Genomic DNA, 25,441 nt, shown 5'->3' on the forward strand with positions numbered 1-25,441 from the left:
ACTCAACTTCAGCCAGACAATTCATTCATGATTTTGGGCACAAACTTAAGTACTACTTAGCTGGAAAAGGTATCTATGTTTTTCATTTGAGTTTTGTCGTCGTTCTCATTAAATATTTGCCTTAGTTCTTTGGGTCAGCTGACAATATCTTTATATTTTACTCTTTGCAGAAAACATCTAGCTTGGACTTTTAGCAAATCAAGTTATGCAGTATGTTAAATAGTGAATTAGCAGTTTCAAAGGTGCAGATCCTTTCTTCGCTACGTCATTTCTATATGTAAGTAATACGACTATAAGGCTCCCATTAGCAGCAGAATTAGCTCTGTAGCTAATATAGTAGCATAAATGAGAGAAAAACTGGATAACTTGACTTTATACAACCTTGCAAGGTATTTATACGCATCTGCTTTTGTAGCTGAGTATGCTACCTTGCAGAATTAGAAAAGCTGAAGGTGTAAGAATGATTCCTAAATCAATGCAAAGTACTTGAAGAGCTGATGAAAGTGATCACACAAAAAGACCACCTAAATGTGAACATTTTCCAAATGTACTTCACTTATTCAGCTAATTTAAAGTAGCACTGAACTGAGATGAATTCTCTAAATATTTTATTAGAGGAAAGCTACAGGCTCTTCAGACATTCCTGTACCACTGTCTAATGACTGTAAAACCTACTTATTAGGAATTAGGAAATCTGAATTCTTGTTGTTCATCAGATTAAATAATAAACCATAATTTCTGTTAATAGAAAGCTTGCTTTTCCATCTCTGAATCTGACATGGAAAGAGACAAAGTCTTTAATATAAAATATTAATAGCTTCCAAGCAAATCCATCATCTCTTTTCCTAGGAATCAGAATGTACGTAATTCATAACAATCGTTAACTAAGTAATTCTTATTTTTTTTCTATATGTTCTGTGTCCTATACCTCTGAAGTATTGATTTTTTATCGTCGTGTTTAAAGAGAGCTTCATCTAAAACCTTCCAAAACAGGTACGAACTCTATAAACACCACACGGAAGGGCATATTTCAGAGAGCAATTGAGGCTTTACAGTGTATCCAAAACATCTTGCTCCTTTTAATTTAAATGCAATTGTATTATAATAATTTGTTTGTAAAATTCTATTTCCTTTACGTAAGATTTTTAAAAAACTGATAATTAAAGAAAAACATTACTAAATATCACCGCTTTTGATATTTCTTTCATTATTATGCTTGGCTCAACTTTTCACTCTCTTCATAGACAAAATAACTTTTGAGTAAAACAGAATTTTGCCTGTGGAGGGATCTATATATGTCTGGATCTGACCTTATTTGTTTTTAGATCTCTCCTTTCTACTTCCTTAAAGTAAATAAGAAATTCACTTGGTCAAAGTTTATTTAGACCAGTTCTATTAAGTCAATAAAATGCAAACTTGAAACGGAAGACAGGAAGAAAAATCTTTTCCTATGAAGTCAATAGGAATCCATCTCCCTAAGTCCTCTTTTTTTTTTTTTTTAATTTGTTATTATTATTATTATTATTATTATTTTAATTTTTTATTCTTGGCATTGGTGATATTTCTTGGCTGATTCATTGCAGGGCACTGGTTTAACTAATTTGTCTTGCATAGGTATCTTTCCCTTTGTGTCCTCTCTGCTAATACAAAACAATCTTCCCTTTAAAGGTTATTTCCTTGCTAGATTTGCCATAAAGCTATTATCATTAATCTATACTTTAAGAGTTCCTTTCACTTTTTACAAACTATGAGTGGCATTCCTGATTTATGTGTTAGGATGTGACAGTCATATGCAAACAAAATTGTTTATACTTACCGCAAATGCCCTTAAAAAAGAGGGTTATTTCAACCATATTTCCATACCATCTGCTTTACATAACCATATTCAATATCATAAAAATATACCAATCTGTATTTTTCTCTGTCCTTTAGAATTTATAATAGAATTTTATTCTTGTTCTGGAATATTCATAAAGTACATACAGTAAGCTTGTAATAGTCTAGTAAATTCCTTATGTTTCGGGAATCAGTTGCATAGAAATCCACTTTTAATTTTCCTACATAATTTTCCTTTGTGAAGTGATAATTAAAAAAAGAATCTTCAGTTTACTGTGAACCTCATAAAATATACTTAAAGTCTCATTCATTTTTCAGGAAAAAAATAATAAAACCAAAATATTTTTAATATTTTAAGGGGGAAACACAACAATATTAAGTAAGGAATACGAAGAGTAAAATTTACCTACCTAAACTAAACAGCACCAGAAATTTGAGACATACAAATTCTCGTAGATCAAACTGTAGGGAACGAAGCTTTGCTACTAGTTCTTGTGCATGGCTCATAAGGTTGTTGAGGGTGGCTCCAGCTTGCGACGCTATTACGGAATAATCCACCTGTAAAAGAGAATTATATTTCTGTCTGTACCCACAGAACCACTTTAGAATGTTTCAAGCAATCACATGTAACCAGGATGCTCCTGGATAAAAGAATCACTCTCAATTTAATGATGTTATCGAGTCAGGATGATTTTATATACAAACCTATTTTAGCACAACAGTATATATTGGAAGTATTATTAAACCATATATCTTAATGGTATGTCACATCACTGTGAATGCCAGTTTGTCTGTATTAGCTTTTTTTTAGAGGCTTTATATATGACTACTGCTTATGACACTGGTAGCTGTGCCCCTTATCAGTTTGTTTTATACACTTGGTGTCTCTTGTTCTCATTGCAGTTGTACAATCCTGTGGAGAGAGACTGATTGAAGGGGGCTTTGCGCCTACGCTGGGCATATTAGTCCAGAGGGACATAAAGGTATTCATGGGATACAGTCTGGTGTCCATAACTTGGCCAGAAACATCTATTCAAGCCCAGAAATGTCGGTATATTCCCAAAGGAAGTGGAGGCATTGTGAAGGTGGTTTCTTTTCTCCTTAGCTACGCACAGTCCTGGTACTTGCTGGAGCTGGTTCCAAGGGACTTGTTCTGGCAGTTCCTCCTCTGTTAAGGGAGGAGGAGCGGGCAGGTGTGTGGCACAGGCCAGCTGCACTGAGATTGTCCCGAGCAGTTACTGCAGCACATGAAGCACCTTCCTCTGGAGCACAATAGGAAGTGTGACTGCTCTGGGAGTCTGCTGCCCTTGTCATGCTGCTCATCCCTTCTCAGGAAAGGCTGACTGGACCACAAGCTGTCCTAAGTGACCCTTGTATATAGAGGCCCAAGAGAACACTGGAATATGCCATATTACAAATGGTAATGTTCACAAGCAAGGTATATTTTAAGCCCTTCCTACCTGACGTATCCAATGATTACTGTTGTTGAATTCAGGCAACCTCCCTACTGCCTGCACACTAAAATACCTATCTAGAAATGCCAGTGACATTAAGAGGATGTGTCCTTGCAAAAGGACACACCAGCCTCTGCCACTCTGAAGACAGCCACCACCACCTTCTGCAGGCCTTGTCGTGGGATGTTGTGCCCTGAGAGGTGCCCAGGCTCTGTGGCCTGTGGGAAGGCCATGATCCGGTGGTGAAGTAGCGTAGGGGTTGGGGCGTGCAGGGGATGGGGACAGTCACTCCGACACTAGGCCTGTGGTGAGAATGGAGGCTGTGAGACCACGCAGCCCCGGCAGTGTGGAGTGCATGTAACTGGCATGTTGGGCTATCCGAGCAACTGCCTCTGCTGAAGTGCCTTCAGCTCAGCCCTGCTCTCATCCCTCTGCTTTGCAAGTGCCACTGTCCTGTGAAAATGGCCCTGGGCACGTTGCTTGCCCCTGAGGTAAGCTGTCCCTGATCAACTGGTGGAGACCTAAACAAGTTACTGACATGTTTTCAAAACATGTAGGTAACTTGCGTGGCTGCTGTAGTATTAGCAGAGCTTTTCTCTTTTAGGAGCCTCCATAGCAACAGGAGAATTGGCAGCCATACTTCACGTAATCACACGCTGAAGCCCAGCTAATGGTAAGTGCACACTTTGGATTAATGATGTGTTTAAAGGTATTGGTGCACTTATCCAGCCTTTAAGGTCTCCCATAATAAAGTAATTAATAAAGAACCAGGTACCACCAGAGGCAACAGAGCAATACTGACAATTTTGTTTTTCCAGGCACTGATCCCTTAAAATTATTTTTTTTAAATAACTGTTAAGGAAAATGTATTTTGAAACATGTTTTTCAATGTTAAAACTATTGAATTGATTTAATTCAAGTATAAATAGTTGGAAAGCAAGAAAAAAAAAGGGAGGACTTTAAACCTGTCAAAATTTCAGCCAGGAAAGATAAGATAGATGATTGAAAGGGACTAAAAATAGCTTCTCCTAGGGATGACCTTAATATAATCAATAGGTTACTGACTTTTAATAAGACATTTTATTTATATGTATACTTAGCACTCTCAAGACATTGATTGAAGGCAACTGTACAAGAAAAATGAAGTTCCACTTCTTGCATGGATGTTAAGAATAACACTGCTCTAACTCTGCAAAGCATTTAAAGTTATGCTTATGTTTCAATGAAATCAGTGGATTATGGTTAAGTATCCTGCGAGATAGGTTTTATTGCTGTCTGTCACACCTGGGAAAACCGAAGTACTGAAATTAAATTGCTTATTCAGGGCCAAAGAAATCTGTGACAAAACTAGGATCTAGCCTTTGGAAATCCCAGCCAAACTGTCTTTCATAAACTGCTTTCTAGTTCATCTGTTGGTTCTGCGCCTCCCCCCCATTCCTTTATATATAAGGATATGTGCTTATATAAATAAGAAAAAAAAAAAAGGTAGTAACACACCCTTAAATAGTCTTTATTCGTAGAGCAGTTTAATATGGTGACATTATTCACCTACTTCCTGTTGAGAAACTGGTCATATACAAATATCAACTCATTCTCAACTTAATTTCCCTTTTGTAATTTTAATGCTTTGTTATGTGTGTGGGGGGAAACCTCAAAATCCCTCACTGAGGTTCCAGTTTGCAGGGGAAATATGCCTTCCTCTTCATGATAAGAAGTTAAGATGTCTGGATGTCAAGAATATCAGTGGCCTTAGTGCAGCGATTATGCCATAATGGAAAAACCCAGTAGATGTCTGGATCTCCCACCATGCCTCTGCTGGAAAGCTCTCAGGCAACCTGCTACTCTTTCAGGTGCATTTAATATTTGCAGCACCAGCAAATTTGTCTGGGAGGCAAGTCCTCATCTGCCACTCACCAAGAGCAGGCTGTATTAAATTTTTATATTTATTGACATTTCATTACCATAATTGACTGCAGTTGGTTCTCTAGTAGAAGGCACAGGGCTGCCTCCTAAGCAGGAGAATTGGTCCCTTGAGTAGGATTTGCAATTAAAAACAATGCAGAATGGATTTTTTTTTATTGTGTAAATATGATGAGTTGAATTTTCAGCTTTAACTAGAGAATACTGGGTGTGCAGAAGGCTTTTTTCAAGAGTGAGCAAAATTATGAGTCAGTGGAAAGACGACCCCCAAAGGTGTCAATCAGTTTATACAAAATCAACTGTGCATGAAAAAGCCCCCGTTAATGTCTATTCTGAAAAAGTGGTCACATTAAAGAGTATGCTGTCCTGCTTGCTTGGTCCTGTGTGCAGAAATTGATACTAAAAGGCGTACTAATTCTTTCACCATACAATTCATGATTAAAAATGCTTTTAAAAGTCAAAGATTAAAAGAGCTTAGGTCTTGAGCAAAATGCTGACTTACAAACTAAAATCATAGCATTTCATATTGCATCACAAATTTCATTTGGTAAAATCAAATCCATACAAAAAAAATCCATACAAAAAAAAAAAAAAGAATCTTAAAGAATCTTGCTTCCCAAGTAATAGCATTGTACAGTATGGTTGGTTTTGGTATTAAGGATGATGGCATGTTGACTGGTATTTTTGAAAACAGACGCTTCAGTGAACCTTCCCCATTACCTATTTCAGAAGTAAAATGATGGGCATGAAGTTATGGCTGCACAAACAATTGGAGGTGTAAATTCCTCACAAGCCAGTATTCAGTACTATCTTGCATGATGACTGTAGTAATGGTGAAGAAGTAATGATAGGCGCTTAATTGGGTTAGCTCGGTACGAAAGCAATGCCGACAGAACAGCACTGAATAATTTATGCTGCCACTTGTTCTTGCCATTCTGGTGCTTAAACTTGCTTGTTTAAGCTTAGCGTAGATATCACTATATATGCAGTACTGCAGGCTGTGCTGTAGTACCATTTGCTAACTGAAGTGCCTAAATCTAAAATTAGATACTAGAAACCTCCACTCTGCTGCCACGTAACTTTGTGCTTCAGGTCCTCATGGCTCCATTTTCCACTAGTTCTTGGGGTGCCAAACTGACTCTAGGCATAGCCAGGACTATTCAGGTCATGACACTGTTTCCAGCTCACGCTACAACTCTTTTTAGATTGATGAACTAAATTGCTTTCATCTACCTAAAGCATCAAAAATACCAGAGTGGGAATTTTTCAGCGGGCCACTGACTAGAGCAGTCAACTGAGATGAGGGAAGTCTGAGTTCAAATCTCCAGTCCAAAGAGTGTGTGAAATAAATCAGACTATAGCCTGGCAGTTAATAAATTACTTATAGCCTAGTCATCGCTTTGAAAGTTAGAAATAGCGTGTGTCCTCAGGTAAATCTCATGCATCCTGTGGATGTGTTCTGATCATGAGTATTGGGCAGAAAGGCAGGGACCTTCGAGAGGAAGGATTTGCTTAGTATTTAACTCTAGAAGAGAACTTTCAGCTGTGAATTGCAAGTAGAAAAATGTATTTAGCTCCTTTGGACAGGCAGCATTCATGTACTTCTCAGCATTTCTGATGGCTACCTCTTACAGTTACCCCCTAGTTTGCTGGCCTTCCCTGCTCCCTGTGTTGCAGAGGTAAGGGATGAGTGGATGAGGCTGCAGGCTCTGCAAGAGGGCAGGGGAATACAGAGGCACTAGCAGCAAAGGAAAAAAAAAAAAGCTGATAGTATTAGTAAGAAGGTCATAACTTAAATGTGACTGCAGAGAGACATGGCAACAATGACTATTTTTTTCTAAATCCATTTCTTGATACAGTTGAAAGTGACTTAAAAGTCCAAATCCCTTTAATGATGGTGAAAGCTAGTTAGGCCAGTTTATTATTAAGAGATTTCTGAATTTTTTTCAAATTATGAGAATTCTGTTTTAAAACAATATATTGTAGTAAAGTTCCTGGAGTTCAGTAGCATTTGGAAAGTCAGCCATAAAAAAAAAAATTCTCAGCTGATAAGCAGAGCAGTAAGAGATGGAAGTGACTAATTCTGTAGATTTTGTTCTCACATGAAGGTCCAATTTAACATAGTGAGGTATTGTTTGAGGCAGAACAAAAGACAAGGCTTTTTTACAACATGAAACTACACCCTGGGCTAAATAAATGGTGAGGCTGAAGGCCAGAAATGCAGGGAGCACTTGTACTTTTTGGTTTTGCAGATGATTTGTCATAGTAATGAATGGGTCTTGAAGCCAAATCCCTGGTTTCACTGGGCTTAGATGGCTCTGGTGGAGTCGGGTGGTGGCCTGTGGCATTAAGTCCTTGTCTCTCCGCCCACAAAACCAAGCCTAAAGTATAATGGTGGAATCAGGTTCCCTTCTTCCTTCTAAAATTAAATTGTATTCGATTTCGAGGATATGACAGTGGAGTCATATGTCCTACAGAAAAGTTGTGTTGAACTGTACCATTCTTTGTCAATGTTTCAGCAAGCTTGCAACAGTGTACAGACTGTAGTATTAGCATGCTTTTACTTGTTAATATCTGTTATCAGGTACTTGATCTACCGGAATGACACTACTGTGAGCCAGAATCATTTGTAAGTTAGATCACTGCGTGTTTGGGGCATGGAGACAAGAGGCAGAGGATGTCTGGGTGCAGCAAAGTGACCGTCCTTTCTGCTCTGCTCCATGCAACTCTGGCCAGCACAGGCTGCTGCGGGCTGTGAGGGGCTCTGCCACTGCTCCCATCCTCAGGTGACAAACTGCACTGATAGCCTGGGGACTCACCCTCAATAGTCTGTCCTGTGTTTGAAGTCCTGACCCAGATGGGAGCCTGAGAGTTGGCACTAATGGCTACATGTCTGGGTGAGCATTTCTCCCAGAAGAAAGCATTGTGCACAATAAATAGCAAGCAAGTTAATTTACTATCACAACCATAATTACTCTTCCACTGTTTCATGAGGTAGGAGAGAATATATGTTTTACTGGCAAGGATGGTGGTTATTAAATACATTTTGATCTTTTCATATAATTAATAATTTCATTTAAAACAATGTTCATATTATATTTCAAAGCAAATGAATGTGGAAAAAACACTTCGGAGAAATGCCTGCATACAAAAATTGAGGAGGACTCAGCACAGACAAAACCAGCAGATGCTTATATCGGTTTTGGATATATTAATTAAAATTGTGATGACTTATACAGTGTAAGGTGCTTGTCATTTTAACATGATACACAATAATAGAAGATAATGAATTAAGCTGCCAGTGGACCTTTCCCCTAGGATGATGATATTGTGCTTGCTAATTAGTTATAATATGCAAATAGTAGCACTCCAAAGTACTGCATTTACTTTATCTAACTTAGTTTCAAAAACACTAGTACATCAAGACTGTATTATGTGCCCTGTAGTTGAGTTTCCAAAACACTAGTACATCAAGACTGGATTATGTGCCCTGTAGTCGATCGTATACAGATTAATTTATAGTAGATATATTTATGTTATAAAATGCATGATGATAAAATAGTTAAGTTTCATGCAGAGAGCTGTTTTAACCAGTAGCATTAATTTTCTACTCTATTAATGATGACAGTCGGGTTCTTCAAATTATTAGTATGCTGATGTTAAAATAACATACAGAACGTAACTAAGCTAGAGTACAATAGAACACATTTATTTCCTTATGCATTGCAATGCACTTTGTTTCTTAAATAAAGAAGATATGATATGCAATCATTGCTGAATATGAGTATCCATAAGCTTCATCAGAAGACAGACCATCACTGATTTTTTTTGCAAATATTTAGGCAACATCACTTAGGACTGTGCTAATTCAGTCTGTTTCTTCAGGGCCTTTTAGCTCAGTTAAGTTCATTTTCCCTTTTTATATTCCTATATAAGCCTCTGCTCTACTACATTAAATTCTTCCCCGTCAGTAAGACTGGATATGTTTACTTTGGATCCCGTCAGTGTAACTACTCCAATAGGCTACAGTTGTTTGGGATGGACTGATGCATTGCTTTTTTCATTGAATTGAGACTCTGAACAATTTCTCTCCTGATGGACAATCTTGAAATCAAATGTGAAATTTCATATTAATTTATATGGAGAAATAGGTTCACTAGTATGGGGCTTGTATGCAGGACTGGCAGCCTTGCAGACCCCAGCCAAATAGATTTTGTTCTCTTTATGAGAGCAGTATGTACAGAATACAAAAGAAATGTTTTTTCTTATGAATGTGACAAAGTTAGCATGTGGGAAATGGAATGGTTTTGGCATGCAGGGAATCATGTTGGGTGCTCTCTTCATGATGCTGTTACTGGAATTGGAATTTTAGACTTAAAAACATGGTGTGATGATGGCTTCATGACAATATAGCAAAGCAAATGTGAATTGGGACCAGGTTATTCACAGGTGTGGCCATAGTTAGTCAAAATAAAGGTTCAAAGTTTAGTGTATCTTTGGATACACCTGAATTGGACACTTTTAAAAGATTGAACTCTGATCTGTTTTACTTAGTTTAATTAATTGAGAACACTTAGTTCAGCCCCAAAAAACAGCTAGCATAACATCTTCATAAGATGTTGAGACACTTCTAACACCCACCATAACCTTGTTTTCTTTTCCATTAGGCAGAAACCACTGGAGTGAGGAACCATACAAGCCTGGATACGAGAGAACAAGTACTACACTGAACAGCAGAATGATGATTGCTTGACCACATGCTTATCCACCTTCAGTCAAATTCCATCTATGCAGGAATTTGTAGATTTGGCTCCCAAATACCAATATCATTTTTATTTTTTTGCCAACTACAACTATGACTGCAATCACAAGCCTAATGGAAAAAAAATATACATATGTACACACATACATATGCATGTGTGTGTGTATATATATATATATAAAATAAAAATGAGTAGTTCCCGAAAATATATGAAGTAATTGCTTTGTATAACCTATCCATTAGCTTCTTATACCCATGACTAGTATATGTATTTTTATTCATTTCATAGGATGAACAAAATATTGTGTTTCCTTATCTACTTTTTTGCCAGTTCCTTTCTCCTGTCCTTCTGAGACACTCCTTCCTCTAACACCCTTGTAACTTTGTACAACATTGATACTTCTGCAGGGGTGATCCTTCTTTGTGATATAGTCCTCTGCAGCCTGCAGTTTGAAAGTAAAGCTACTTCCTGAAAACCTTTCCAGCAGCAAAGCGATAAGTCATTGAACTTACAAGTTGGTCCCCTAGACAAGCAGATTCTCTGAAGGCCTCAGCAAATACAACTACATCAGGATACTAGAAACCTTCTCTGCAAGTGGGTAAGTCTAACAAAGATGACATTACCACAGAAAATTCCCCAGGCAAAGCCCCTACATGATGCATCAACACCTTTCAATAAGGTACAGTTGAAAGAGCTACAAAAGGTTCAAGTCACAAATTTCTTAATTGAAATTAAGTTATGATTTGCTTTAAAACACAGCACTGTTGAGATCTTGGTTATCCCTCATGTTCTTCTCTGCTGCTACTCTTAGAATACAAATCTAGGTGGAAAGATATATTTGTGTGATGACTGCCTATCAATCAGTAGTTTGAACAATCTCAAAAAATCTCAGATGCTGGCACATTTTTAGACTGCCTTTTTAATCAGAAGGATTTTGACCAAACTCAACAGACAGAAAATTTGGCAATGAGTGCTGTAGGTATGAACAAAATAAGCAGCTTGTCTAGGCAACTGAACCTACAATTCATGTGTTGTTTGTTGACTGCTGCCCGAAAATGCATGAACAGTGATAATCTGTACAGAGCTTTAGTATGTACCCTGTGTGTGCTGGATCTTGGAAGTTGGCCGTGTATTGTTGGTGCAGAAGATACAAAAGGAAAGTGCTCAAGCTGGAGGAATTAAATTTCTATAATTAGAAATTGTCTGTTAAAATTACATGCCACATGGCAAGCCAATGGAACTTGGCGTGTGGAGAGCATATTGGCAATGATTTACAATTAACTACCATCTTGCAAATCACTCCTTAGCTGTTTTCTATTATGAAATTTGGAGAGTTGTAAAATGCATTTGTGCTACTTTATTTCCTTTTGAAATGGTAATTACTACTGCTGAGGGGCAGTACTTAGTGCAGAAAATGAAGTGCGCAGCATAGGGAGGAACTTGTTTCTGAAGAATTGCTGAGGAATTGTAATGATATGAAAAAAGAGCTTTCCTGAAACACATACACACAAAAGAGCTTCATTTATGAAACTCCAACCAAATAAATAACAAAATAAAGTAAAACACAGTCTTTTTGTGCAAGGGACAGTATTCACTTCTTTGTTGCTGACTGCACTTTTTTCACATCAAAGTGGGAATAGTGGATTGACACAGGGAAAAACTCATAAGCCAACGGCTTGAGGGAAATGCAGATGTATGGTAATGTGATAAGAATGCCCTAGAGTAACAGGTTTGAGCCAATGTGTTTGAAAATTATGAGTGCGATTCTTAGTACTAGCCCATTTTAGATACCTAGGATAGAACAGCAAATGGTATGGCCCTGGAGAGCTACATGAAATTTGACTTTTATATCAGAGGAGTAGAGGCTGTGCACTCTGAGTGGAGAGAGCAGGTATGTTCTAATTAAGTGGTAGTAAGCTCCCCCTTACAGCTTCCCCCTTGATTGTGATTGTAAAAAGGACTGTGTTTATGAGTAGCTTTTATGGAAGGATATATTAAGGAAAGCAAGGAATAAGGCTTCGGAGGTCTTAAATTTGGTAACTTGTGACAATAATCATGATCTCTCAGGTAATAAAGTAGGCTATCTAGCTCTAGTCCTCAGTTTAAAGTTAATATCTTTGAAAGCAAGGTGATTGACTGTAATTTTGCTCATAGTGCTTTGCTGTTAGCAGTAAATAAAAACATATATAGCACTTTTCATCAGAAGTGTCGGAGTGCTTTCCACACCTTAATCAATTAATTTTTATGAGATGGTGGCACGATTATTTCCCTTTCCCTGCTGGAGGAACTGAAAGGATCAGGGCAGCCACCAGCAAGTATGCAGCATTTAGTGCAGCGGCAAATATTGATAATGCCTTGGTCTAGAACTGTGGCTTTCCAGAATTATTTTATAGCTACATAGCTGAGACAAGTCTTAGAAAGACAACAGACCAAGTTGATGCTGCTAGGGTGGTCCATCCTGATACTCAGGAAAAGTACTGATACTCAGGCTGTACTGGATCAGATAGGCTAAACAAGTAACTCATGATTGAGCTGCAGTGCAAAAAGGTAAAAGCAGGAAATGGCTCAGAACAAGAGACTGTCCAGGTATGCAGGGATGATGTTAAAATAGCCAGTGTTCAGCTAGAGTTGAGACTTGCAAAGGATGTCAAGTAACTAGTTACAGGATGAGCAAGAAAAATGTGGGACTGCTGCTGGACTTCGCTGGTAACTTAGTGCCAGCAAACGCAGCCCAGTTGGAGGTACTCAGCGCCTTCTTTGCTAACAAGGTCTCCGAGACCTCGGTGGTTTGCAGCAGAGCTCAGGGAGGAGGAGAGGAACCAGCAGCAGGCATACGCTGAAAAAACTTTCTGTCAATATGGAAGGGGACTGGCTCTAGTGTTCTGGTAATACAACTCCCTGCTCTCCAAGCAGCCTAAGTGTGAAGCAGCAGGTGATGGGTACTCTGTGGGTGCTTGCACCAACTTCAAAGGACAAATGTTGACATAGAAAAGCCAAACTGTGTTGAAAGAGGGATGTATTAAACCTACTTGACAAAGCTAGGGCAAAAACGGACGCAAGCAGTTCAGTTTAGCCAGGTTTTAATTTAGTTGGAAATATACAAGATCCAAAACCAGCTGATGATTTGTAAGCAGTGCATTTAATTAGCATCCTGTTGTCCAACAGCGATGAAATGCTCTGCTTTGCCATGAGAACATGTACAGCTGTTTTTTCCTGCAAGTAAAGATAAAAGTGGCTAATCCAGCTAAGAACTATTACTGTGGAAAAATGGGGACAGTGGCTAGAACTTGAAGGTATTTATGTATCTCTACCAATTTCAGTGGCACCTAGACACTTGGTATCTTAAAAACCTAGCTAATTACATAACGAATGAGACATTAATTTAACAGTTTTCTCAGGGAGAGAAAGCTGTCTATCTACTCGTGGCTTTATAAATACGCACCTTGTGTGGTAAATAAAATTGTTGCTGGTACAATCGTCATTGTTTTGCAGATAATGAAATGGAAATGGAATCAGTAATTTTCTCAATAGCATTCATATATATCAAGACTGATGCAACTAATTTTTTTCTCATATAATTAGAGAGTACAACTTCATCTCACATAGGTTAGGGACTTCCCACAAAAGTGCAGGAGTCAGTTCTGTAGATAGAATTTGAATTTTCCCACTTTTCTTGGACAAGTGGATAATTTTTCCCTTCTACTGTACACCTTTTAATCACAAATGCAAACAATTATTTCTCCTCATTTTCTGATTCTTATAAACTCTAGCCATTTTTTTAATGCTAAGAAGACTTTTAGAATTGTGACTAAAGATGTAAGCAGATTCTGGAGCATGCAGACACAAATGTTGCATCTGTATAGTTAGGAAAAGGAACTCTTTCTCATGTGTATAAATCAAGACAGTGAATTTGTAGCAGCTTAAATACCAGTGGACCATCATTTGTTTTCACTTTGAATCAGGACCATAATGTACAGATGCACTTTGCTTTTCTTTGATACGGGTTTTTTTTTTTCTGCTAAGGCCAGAATAAGAATTCTGGGAATAAGGTTATGTCCTTTGTGCTTTGGAAAGTATGGGTGAGTCAAAACTAATACTTTCTTTGGGTTTTCTCTGAGTTTTCCTAATATTTGCCACATTACTGCTCTTGCATTTTGGATAATCTAAACATCTGATGCCTGAGGAAAATTAGCCACTGAAAAGCTGTGCAGAAACTGCAGGGTACATAGCCTGAGACAGTTCCTGAGACAATACCTGCATTTATATCTTATGGACTGAATAATTTTCCTGGGATTAGATGTCTCAACTCCCCAGTACTTCACATCTGCATATTTGTCTAAAAGCAAGATATTTTTGAGGCAGTAGCTGCAAGTTATCTAGGATTCTCACCCAGCTAGTGATTCTTTTGAGTAAACCATAATTATGATGGGAAAATAAAATAAATTACTTAGACCTACGGTGTAGGGTTTTGGATGTCTGTTGTTGTTGCTGTCAGAAACAAGCCATTTTAGCTCCAAAGAAATACAACTTCTTGAGAGACGCTTCTCATCTGCTGTTTTTCAATCACTGAAGTATACAAGTATATTTGAAAAGCAAAGTTCTTATGATTATATCTACTTTTATAAGTTTAACTGTAATCAACAGACTAGGAACAGAGTGCACAAGTCATTTTATCTACATTATTTGTGGAGAATCTCTGAGAACACAGAAGTGCTTCTGACCTAGTTAAATTCCTGCTATTTTGAAAATGATTATTAAAAAGCCATCAATACTTCTCTGAGCCCACATACTCACTTGTTGCCCGGTAACCAGAAGGATGGAGCCTTCTTTCCCATGTACCACTTGCCGGTAAATGTGATCTAGAATTAAGAGTTCACTCCAGCAGTTCTGTAGCAACTTCATTTGGTCATCAACCTGTAAAGCAAACATGAACGTTGGTGGCGTTATGCTGGGAGTTACATTTTACATCACACTATGGAGTGGTGTAGAATGGACACACTATGGAATGGACACTGGCTAACATGCCGCTTCCTTCAAGCATCATGTGAACAGAAATACTGTCAAAAGTTATTTGTCCACAAAACTGCTATTCTCAGCTGAACAAATAGGGCATTGCTGAAAACATTATCTGTAAAATATATAGAATATTTGCAGTTGATTACAGGAAGTTGATTCCAGGAAATCAGAACTATGGCAACGTTATGCAAAGTAATACTAGTATTATAAGATAATTATGAAACACTCATGGCAACAGGACATTATTTTTAGCCAAAAGCAAAAATAGCAGAAACAATGCTAACATGAACTTTCCCATACTCCCCATCCTTGAATCTCAGCTTTTGGAAAATAGAGAAGAATCTGCAGGTTCAAGAGCACTATTGCTGCAACAAACCCAAGTCAGAAGTAGGTTCCTTGCAAAGGAAAAAGTGAAGAGGTGATAAACATTCTCTCTAAGAATGATTATGTTACTATGGAGAAAGAAGAAAACAGACACAAGGTGGGTATCTTCAGGTGTCACCAGCAGGGCCAGAAAGACATGTACGTAAGGCAGTAAGAGAATGCATTTAGCAATAGCAGGAACGTTCTGGGCACTCAGCACAAGCAGCCTACATTAAGGTTTTGGTGCATTGGTATTTGAGATGTGCATATTACAGGGTAACAAAGTCTCTCACTAAACTGATGCTAATTGCAACTGGACTGCATTCAGTTTTATTCACTTTAACCATGGAAAAATGATGAAAATTTGCAGTGACATGGGGAAAAAATGCACAAATTAGTGGAAGGACTTTGAATTTAAGTCATGGTAAGCATCAATATCCTGTGGATCTGTTCTTACTGAACTTACTGATTTCTTTCCTAAAAAAAAAATGGAAGTCTTTGACTTCAGACAGTCCTGGGAGAGTTAAGGGGTGCGTACATTAGCCTCGCTACAATTAAGTGCGTGGTGTGGATGTGGTAATAGCATGTATACAGTTCAAAGAACTCTAAAAGCCTTCGTATATAGCAAATGCTGAACAAAATTATATAAAATAGGAGAAATAAAAAATAAATTAGCAAGGAGAATATTTTTAGAGGGCAGCTGCATAAAATTTCCCAGACAGAACTATTAAAATATTATTTGAGGAGTTCTAATTTTGATTGGTTTAGAACTTCATTTGATGATGGATGGGAAACTGCATTTTTAGGAGCAATCCTGCATGAGCTTAAATAAATAATGCAATAGGTATTTTCAAATTTTATCATCATTCATCCAATGATTTTTTTGAGCTTTATCCATTCCAGCTTGTTTTCTTGTTGTGTGGTAGAAAAAGAAGTAACTTTTGTTACTGATGGATTTTCCAAGTGTCATCTATGAAAGCTGCCTGATATTTTCTCTGTTTCCAGTCACTTGCCATATGGCTCAGACTTCAACATCTTAGACATCTTTCTTTGACTCCCTTATTTGCCGTAACTTCTCTTCTCTGCATCACAATCTTCTCCTAATTCTTCTTGTCCCAGTTTCTCCCCTTAGGTATCTGTATTAAATTATTCCTTCTCGCTGGACTGTGCAAAGAAATGAAATCAGGATAGAAAGGGAGAGGGCCACTGTAAAGCCAGTGCAGGAGTACCTGTGTACAGCCCTTTCTCCCCCATAGCCTTCACTAGGCCCTGCTCCACAGCTGTAGCGGGTATCTGTGCTGGGAAACATCTTATTCCTTCCACTGCTGGTCTGCCTAGAGAATGGCATCGTTTTATGGTTTGGGTTTTTGTTTGTTTGCTTGTTGTTGTTGTTTTTGTTTGTTCTCCAAGAAATTTAGAAAAATAAAGGAAATTATATCTAAATATCTATGCCAAAATAACATCTTAAGGTTGCAAAATCCAACACTGCAGAATTATTTAATGCTTGTATTAAGATTGTCTGTTCCATTCCTAATTTGTTTTCCATTTGTCTTTGTGTTATTACAGACACAAAAAGACTGAACTGGTTTTGGGTAAAACACTCTCGGTTCTGATAGTTCAAGTTTCACATGCTTTGGCTTTGAGGTACTAAGCATAATCTTTTAAAATATTGCCCTTCTGCCTACAGTCGTGGTTAATACATGTAAGCTCAGATAACACCTGTAAGCCACATATCCATGGGCAATAGAGATGGAGGATAGAAAGAGGTGTGGACTCTGTAGATGGATATATTATTAAGTCAGTGCAAAGCTAGTGCTATCACAAACTCAGCCTTGCTCCATCCCAATGCTGTCTGTACCCATGATAATTCATTTCTGTTCAGATCACAGAGCAAGGCTGATTCTGTATTAAAAGATCTCTCTTCCTCTGCCCACAATGTGTATTTGTCTATAAAACCATTTCAGCCAAGTGACTTGTTAGCTCAAGAGAGGACTATAAATTACCACAATGAAACACTCCCACCCAAAACATGGGCCACGTTTAAAATAAGGCATTATTTGAAGGAATTATTTGAAATTTACAGATTCTAGTACTCTTGCTTTTTACATGAAGCTGTTTTGTGGTCATTCTTTTCTCTGTACAACAGAGTGTTACAAAAATCAAATAAATCATGCCAACATGATAATTTCATCCAAAATTAGCATTTCACACAAAGCTACCACAGCTTACATCTGAACAAAACAAGCTGTGAGACAGTTTAAACATTCAACTTCCATGTTGTAACAACTAATACCTGAATAAGAGGTCAAGCATTTGATTATATTATAAATGACATATTTCTGGCTAACCCATCTGTCTCAGCCACAGGCAGCAACTTTTGAAAACAAACTGCACTTTACAGGGCTGGCTTTCTGAACGCCCCAACAGCAGCTAGTCTGCAATCAAAGCCTACCTCCCAAGCTTTATCATATCATTACTGAGCCAGTGCTGTGAGAACAGTATGAGATGGCAAAATCACACACAAAAAAATGTTTTGCACATAGCCTGTTCCTGCTGTTCTACAAGACTCATAAAACTAGCAACAGCGAACGTCTGCTAGTGGTTCACAAAATCTGCTCCTCCGTATTCACTGTAATTTAGCCAGTGAAAGCCTCTAAAATGGGTATCATAAAAAGCAAAATACACATCCAAAACATTGGGTTCAGAAAACTATTAGATCCAGCTGCTTTTGCCATTTCAGGAAAGCTGGCAGAGCAGCAGAATGCTTCCCAGTTTTCACTGGGAAGAAACAGAGATGACCTTAAGGAGGGTCATGAATTACTAAAATGGAGGATCAATTACAGCCTACTTCTGAAAGGCATGTAGATGAGGAAAATCACATACCTTAACTCTGCTAACGCCTAGTTGAATGTAGTAAATGGAAAATAGAAAACAATGTAGATCACTGAACAAACATGGTAACATAGCACGTCTTATGTTAGAATCAGCTGGCAAACTTTATGAGGTGTGTAACTTCAGTCAGAACACAAACAGCTTTGTGTTTCCATGGCACATGAGTGTGCATTATCTAGCAAAACAAAAAATCAGCCTTTGGTCATAGCAAGTATGTGCCTTAAACTGATCCTGAGGGCAAAGATGCTTAAGCTGTAATGGCTGAAGTGGTGAGTGAATTCTGAAAAGGAAGGTACTATGCAGAAAATGCACCTTGTGGACTTCAGTCTCATGTGACACCAGAGCACGCTAGTCCTCCACTAACAAGGTGAGCAAGAGAAAAGGTAAGATTCTGTCGTCATGATAGCTTAGCTTCAGTCTGGGATTTTCCTCAATAATCAACATCATTTTCAATCATGGTATACATTGAATTAGAAACAAGCCCAAAAGCTTGTACTGGTGGCTAAACTTTGAGGCTTTTCAGTTTGTGGAGATCTTTGAGAGTAATATCAATGTATTAACAATAACAACAAAGTGCCTTTTGTCCCTACTACTGGGAATGATTATAAATAAAAATTGAACATCATATGGCCAACAACTGTCCACTACAAGAATACTCCCCAGATTTGCAGCTGCTCCCTGCCATAACAGACCATTGACACAAGGATAATGTAACCAATGTCTTACCTAAGCAAGCTGTCAGATGAGATACCCATTTGACAACTATCTAGCCTCAAGCAAAAGTGAGAGTGAATACTGTGCCCAGATGGTTAAATTTAGGTCCTGTCTGGTCAGTGGCATTTAGATGAAGACTCTTATCAGTGGAGACAATATAACTGGAAATTGTTGCTGAAGAAATGGTGTCTAATGAAAGATGTGGAGGAAGCTAAAGGGAGAGTGTGTGACTTGAAATAGGAGATCATTTCCAGCACACAGGGTGGCATGGAAGAGTAATAATGTTAAGAGTATGAAAGGAGTAAAGCATTACACTTGTAAAACAGTGGCTGAACAACAAGGGAAGCTAAGAGAGTGCTTAGGAGGAGGTTTTAAAGGAGGGGACAAGGAGGTTGTGTGGTGAGAGAAGACATAAGGGAAGTTGGATGTCAGGTAAAACACTGAAGGTGAAGGTGACGAGATGGGATATTATGCAGGCTTAAAGGGATTGTGTGAGAGTAGATGTTGCTGCTGGGGTAGAGAAAGAGCAGGTACTTTGTCAGACAAGCAGAGGATGGCAGTTGTCACCAGCAGAGATGAAAATGGACATGTGCATTGACTAGTCTTTTAAGTAGTAGGAATACATGGGTGAAGCAAGGGGTAGCTTTCTCATAGCGTTGTACATGGCAATTGGTAAATCCTATTTCCTATAAGAAAAGCCTATTCACTTGTGCTTACAGCGAGGACAAAGAAGCATATCAGAATTTGGAGTCATTCATAACCTTGTATCTCGTGCTGCTTGGCCTACTCGTAGCATATGAGTCATAAGCTCAAAGACAAATGGTTGTTGTCGCAACCACCTCTGTGCTGCCTGCCAGCTCCCTTGCTAGCCAGGATAAACTAACGTAACAGTGTGGTCCATTCTGCAAAAAGGGTCTCCCAGAATCTGGAGTACTGGAAGGCACACATACATGGTGAACTCAACACTGTGCAGTCAGCGTGCCTGTGCAATATCCACTGGTGGGTGTTGTGTGTACAGAGGGATGGCAGGATACAATGTGCTATATCCTCATCAGGTTTTAAGATGTTGTCCTTCCCATATTGACCTGGAAACATACCTGCGGTGACCTCACGGTAGAAATGTGCACAGTCTCAAATGCTGTCAGTGCTGTTAACTGCAAATATTTTAGTGCTGTGCGAAAAGACACCTTTTGCTCTCTCTCTTCGCCCCAAGAGGCAGTCACTACTTGCACAGGCTGTTTGTCACAGTGCTTGAGGAGGCTGCAGACTGTGCTCTGCCCTTGTTGTCCCAGCCATTGTCTGGCCCAGCTCTTCACAGGAAAGCCCCAGAGCAGAGCTGCTGTGTGGCTGGGCTGGGAGGAGTGTGTGTCTCCGGACAGGATCTGATGAAGGTGGGTCTGTGCCCCCTGCATTAGCTTGCTCTGCAGTTTCACTGTACACTAGTGTTTCTCTTTCAGAACATAAAACAAAACAAAAACAAACCAGGAAAAAAAACACAACAGAAACAGAAACGAACAAACAAAAAAACGGGTTTCTGAAAAGAGAGAAAGAGATATGGTCCCCCCTTCTCCTGAAGTCCACTGACCCTTTTTCCCTGAGGTTTAATAGGACCATGGGGCCTGGTGGCACTGTAACACTCTTTCATGTCCACTATGAAAGACTCACCCAGCATTGCTAACTGCACGCTGTTAAATATCCTGACGCAGGTCTGAACACAGATTCCCTAGCCATGCCCGAGTTCTTCCCTGCAAGCTGGAGTTATAAGGTGACTTTAAATCACTGTTCTGAGTTCTCTGCTAGCAAGGATTAGAAAACAGGCACGTATTAGACCACATTTAGATACAACTATTAGTTTGCATAATTTATCTTCCACAACACAACGCAAGTCACGTAGGACATTTCTGGGGGTGGAGGAAATAGGTTCTCAGCTTGAAGTGCGAAGTTGTAATCCTGAGTGCTGTGGTGACACGCGATCTCGTGGTGGGACAGAAAGGTGGGCTGGTGGCCGGGGGGTCGCGTTTGCCTGCTAACGCTGCCCTCCCACTCAGCTGGGCCCCGAGCTTTTGCTAGGGGAATGACTGGAAGGCTGGCAGGCTCGCTGGGCCTCTGTGGAGACAGCAGCACCCAACCCCACATTATCAATTGCAGTTAAAAGCAGGACTTATCTCAGAAATGCTGGTTACTCATCTGAAAAACTATTTGTGCTGATGTTATAGATGAGGAAGGCTAGTGCAACACAAGAGTAGTATTGTTGTAGAGTGTATGCTTCCCACAGCAGGGGATGTTAATCATTATAGACTCTTGTTTTCTCTGAGGAACAACATTGAAAATGCCAAATGGTAAAATGAAGAATAATGTGTATGTTTTGCTGAAATGCTTCTTAATCTTATCAAAACCACACTGTATCTTTCTTTTAGGAAAGTGTTTCACAATATTTAGCATACAGGAACCAACAACCACAGATTTATTGCAATTTTTCTTCTGAAGAGGTATTTTCAGCCTGGCACTTGATGAATTACCTGTTAAAAGTTTCGGGGTCATGCTTTTTTGTTGTTGTTGTTGCTTTAAGTTAAATATTTTCCCTATAATTATTGCTGTAGGTTCAGCTAAACAATGCTCTCACCTTTTACCTAGTCTATACCACTGTCTCTGAGAAGTTGGAGAATCCTTTTTCATCTCTTCATTTGCATCAACTAGCGCTATAGCTCTGGGCTTTTCTGCTACTAAAAATTTAAAAGGGTATCTAATGATTAAAACAAAAAATACAATGATTGAAATTTATGTGATAAAAATGTGTTGGATTCAGCTGAATTGTTTTTACTTATGATTCTAAAAGGGAATGCCAATGCCACTTTCAAATTCTACGGCCATTGAATAGCCATTTCCTAGTGAATATGAAGTGATTAAACATCTGTCTGAATTGTTCAGCCTGAAGCATACAAGTTCAAGGGATGGTTGAACTTCCTTTCAAATGTATTTTGGAGATCACTGATAAGTCATTGCAGACATACAGCTCGAGCTGATACTTCATTTTCTTATGCTATAGTGAAGCAAATCGCCCCAAATCAAAGTTTTATATGACAAGTTCATTCCAGAGGCTAATTTTTACTGCTGAACACATACTTGGTTTCCAAATCATTACATGGGTAAAAAAGGGTTTGGACTCTGCAGATGGGTTGCTGCTAACAGTGGGAAACCTGTGCAAGGTTGCTGTCAAAAGCAGCACATAGTAGCCAATGTGGTTTTAAAAGAAAATGCACAAAATTTCAGAATCAGTGAATGCCCTGATAAAACATGATTACTGTCTATAACCTCAGTAATAAATGCTGCAAAGTTCAAGAAAAAGTGATTCAATGTTAACTACGATCGTTCCAGCTCTTTACTAGAAACCTGTGTTATACAAAATTGCCTATTCTACGTGAAGGCAGGGAGTGAGCTTTACAAGCCCTGGTTGCATTAGATGGCTGTCCTGTTGCTCTAGTTAGACGACTGTCTAGCTCTAGTTTGAAGTGAATATAAAACATGTTAGAGTTTGGTAGCAATCTACATTTTTTTCGTGATTTAAAAATGAAAGGGATATAGAAATATTCCAGTGTGTGCCTCTTCCTGCTCCTTTATGGCATATAAAGAGGATCTTATAAAGATGCAATTATACTCAGTATGTGCCTGCGCCTGTGTGTGCGTGTGTGTGTACACTTCTGCCTTCAGTAACTTCTGAATCCATCAAACCAGTGTCAGCTAATTTCAACAGAGAGTTCATGTATCCAAGACATTAAATTTCTATATGCCTTCCAGGAACTAGTATGCAGACAGAGGAAAGTAAGTGCTAAGTACCGCCCTGAAGGAAAGACTAATAAGCTCAGCCTTTTTTCAACATCAGAGAACCCAGAGAGGACTAAAATGTTTCATTAATTCCCTATTCATATAACTATTAATATTTGGAATATCAAGCAACTTTTTACTTTGTTAAAGGGCATAAATAAGGAATTTGTAGCATAAAGCAGCATTATATCTTTGAACATCCCCGTGCTTCTACCCTTCCAAAACTTGAAGTGACTAGGTAGTGCCCATGCTCCAGACGGCATGGGGTGTTTCCTGCTTAGCGAACGCCCACAGGCAGAGTGATGGCTCTGCAACATCTTCTCTCCTCGCATGCCCCTGGCCAGCTGTCTAAGATCACTGTGAAAGGGGATCACACCAGCCATGACCAGTCACTTCCCAGTTTCAGTGTTCACCTTCTGACTAGTCAAAATACTTCCATAAAAAAACCAGCCTCAAGCACCAGTCCACAGCCATCCTGCACTCTTGCAGGAATATTACACAACACACATGGGTCTAGGGGCTCACACTGCTGAAGAGAGTATGGGCAAGCAGCAAAAGGCGATCCTACTAAAGAATAAGACCTCTCTTCTTGTATAGATCTTCAGAATCTGTTTGGAGTCTATCCCACTCTATGAAGGGGAAAGTAAACAGCAAATCTCAGTTCTTCAAACAGCAGATGAAAGGGCTGTTACTTTAAACTTTGTGTGTATATATAATATAGAGTACAGCAAATGCAATGTAAAAAATTTTTTTTTCCTTTTCCTGAAAACTGTATGTATCTCTGTGCAAACTGCATGATACTTAGTGTTTTGCAGTCAGCATTATTTCTGATGAATTATAAATGTGTTTTTCTCAGGTTCTTTTTTGGATCATTTTTTTAAACTGAAAATAAGGAAAGGATTTCTTTTCAGTCCAAGTGAAAATTTTGCTTACAATGCAATGTTTCTTCCCTGTCAAAGTGAATGCAAAGATAAGTAAAGAGGAAAATTATTCTTTTCAGCATCTGTTTCACAGGGTGAAGAAGGAGATGTCTTCTTCATGACTGGATAGACTCCATAGAACTGATCTTCAAAATCCTTCAAAATCCTACTCATGTGAGTATCTGTACCAATGTTATTACAATATAAGTTTATTCATAGTTGGGTCTAGAACTTAAAAAAATAATTAAAAAAAAAATCATTTAATGCTATGTAGTGTGTGTAGCAATTTTGACAGTAAAACTTTTCCCTTGAATTACTCCAGAAATACTTCTGTGTTTTCTGATATCAACAAACTAAATTTCAAAATGTGCTGGGCCAGATTCTTAAGTCTGAACTTGCATGGACATAAGTCCCTTGACTTCTGTGTAAATAGAATCAGGATTAGGCCCACTCAGTTCAACATTATCGTTATGGGTCTGAACTGCATTTTAGGATGCACAGTGATGTCCTCTGGGGAGTGAGAAGACAAGACTGAGTCTAAATTTTAAAGAATGGATGGTGAATTTATTCTCAATATATTCAAGGAGCAGTTTCACTCTATTGTACAGCAGACTTCAATTAAAGTCTCTATGGTCTTCTCCAAGTCACAAATATTATAGTATTATCTGAAAGGATTTCTAATATATAATATTCCTTTCCTGTTTGATGATTTATTGGATAAATTATCATGTCGTTTTTCTTACAGCTACCCCATTTTTCTACCTGACATTTATTCCAATAGTTTATATGTAAACTTTACCTCCTACATTAACTCTCATTTGTAAAATTTATTAGAAAACAGCAACATCAAATCTCGACAGAGATCAATACAACACACAGAGGTGCATTAATAGTGTAAATTATTAAAGTCATAGTAATAAATAAATTTATTTTCTACAGAATAAATATTCTATTTAAACTCAATGAGCTAAGTATAATATGGAAAAATATTTTTAGCTTGTGACACGAGAGACATGCTAATTTCAGAAAGAACCTTTAATATGGTAACAGGCAGGCAGAGCAATCTCCCAACACACAGGGTCATGTTCTTTCAAGTGCTGTATGCCCCATAACGCTGTTTTTTGCATGCATTAACACAAGAGTTACTTAAATTGGCTCTCATTTAAATTACACTATGTGGTTCCCCCCTTGTTTAATAGGGTTTGCATTTCTTTATTTCCAGTACAGCTATTCAAGGGGGTATGGGCTATAGGGAGAGGGCAAGCCAAGAGAAGTATAATCTTATTCTTTTAAAAGGTGACACCTACAGATGTCGGTTTGTGTGCACAGCACTGGACTATGTTTCCAGTTATACTAATGGGAGTATGCAAATAATCTTCTGATTTCATACCTAAAAAGCAGTTACTTTAAAGTTACAGCAGTGTAAATGAGAGAAGAATAATTTTCCATTTATGTGTTAGTGATACCCAGGGCTGAACACTGAATAAACCATGTCAAAATCTAATACATTGGATCTTACATACCATTTCTAACAAACACTAAATCTGAAGGCAGAACTAATTTTTATTCTGAAATTAACGTCCTTTTAATGTGTATAGTAACATTTTGTTTTTATTTTATTTTGCTTTTATTATATTGGTAATATTTTCTAGATTAAAATACATCACCATGCAAGCTCCTATTTAGATCCTTTCTCCATTAAGGTTACACTGATACTATTTGTTTGCTTGCTTATAATCTA

General features: G+C 38.3%; 1 protein-coding gene across 3 annotated transcripts in view; it reads right to left on the reverse strand.

The window, feature by feature from the left end:
* Positions 1 to 25,441, reverse strand: part of NR5A2 (nuclear receptor subfamily 5 group A member 2) — a 90,474-nt gene that overhangs the window by 24,074 nt on the left and 40,959 nt on the right. For all 3 annotated transcript variants that reach the window (XM_050712240.1, XM_050712241.1, XM_035537594.2), the window contains 2 exons: positions 14,768 to 14,887; positions 2,247 to 2,394 (listed from right to left, as the gene is read on the reverse strand). In XM_050712240.1, the coding sequence (XP_050568197.1) occupies positions 2,247 to 2,394; positions 14,768 to 14,887 (268 nt within the window). The remainder of the gene's footprint in view (positions 1 to 2,246; positions 2,395 to 14,767; positions 14,888 to 25,441) is intronic.

Source organism: Cygnus atratus, chromosome 8, assembly GCF_013377495.2.
Source record: "Cygnus atratus isolate AKBS03 ecotype Queensland, Australia chromosome 8, CAtr_DNAZoo_HiC_assembly, whole genome shotgun sequence".
Lineage (NCBI taxonomy): Eukaryota > Metazoa > Chordata > Aves > Anseriformes > Anatidae > Cygnus > Cygnus atratus.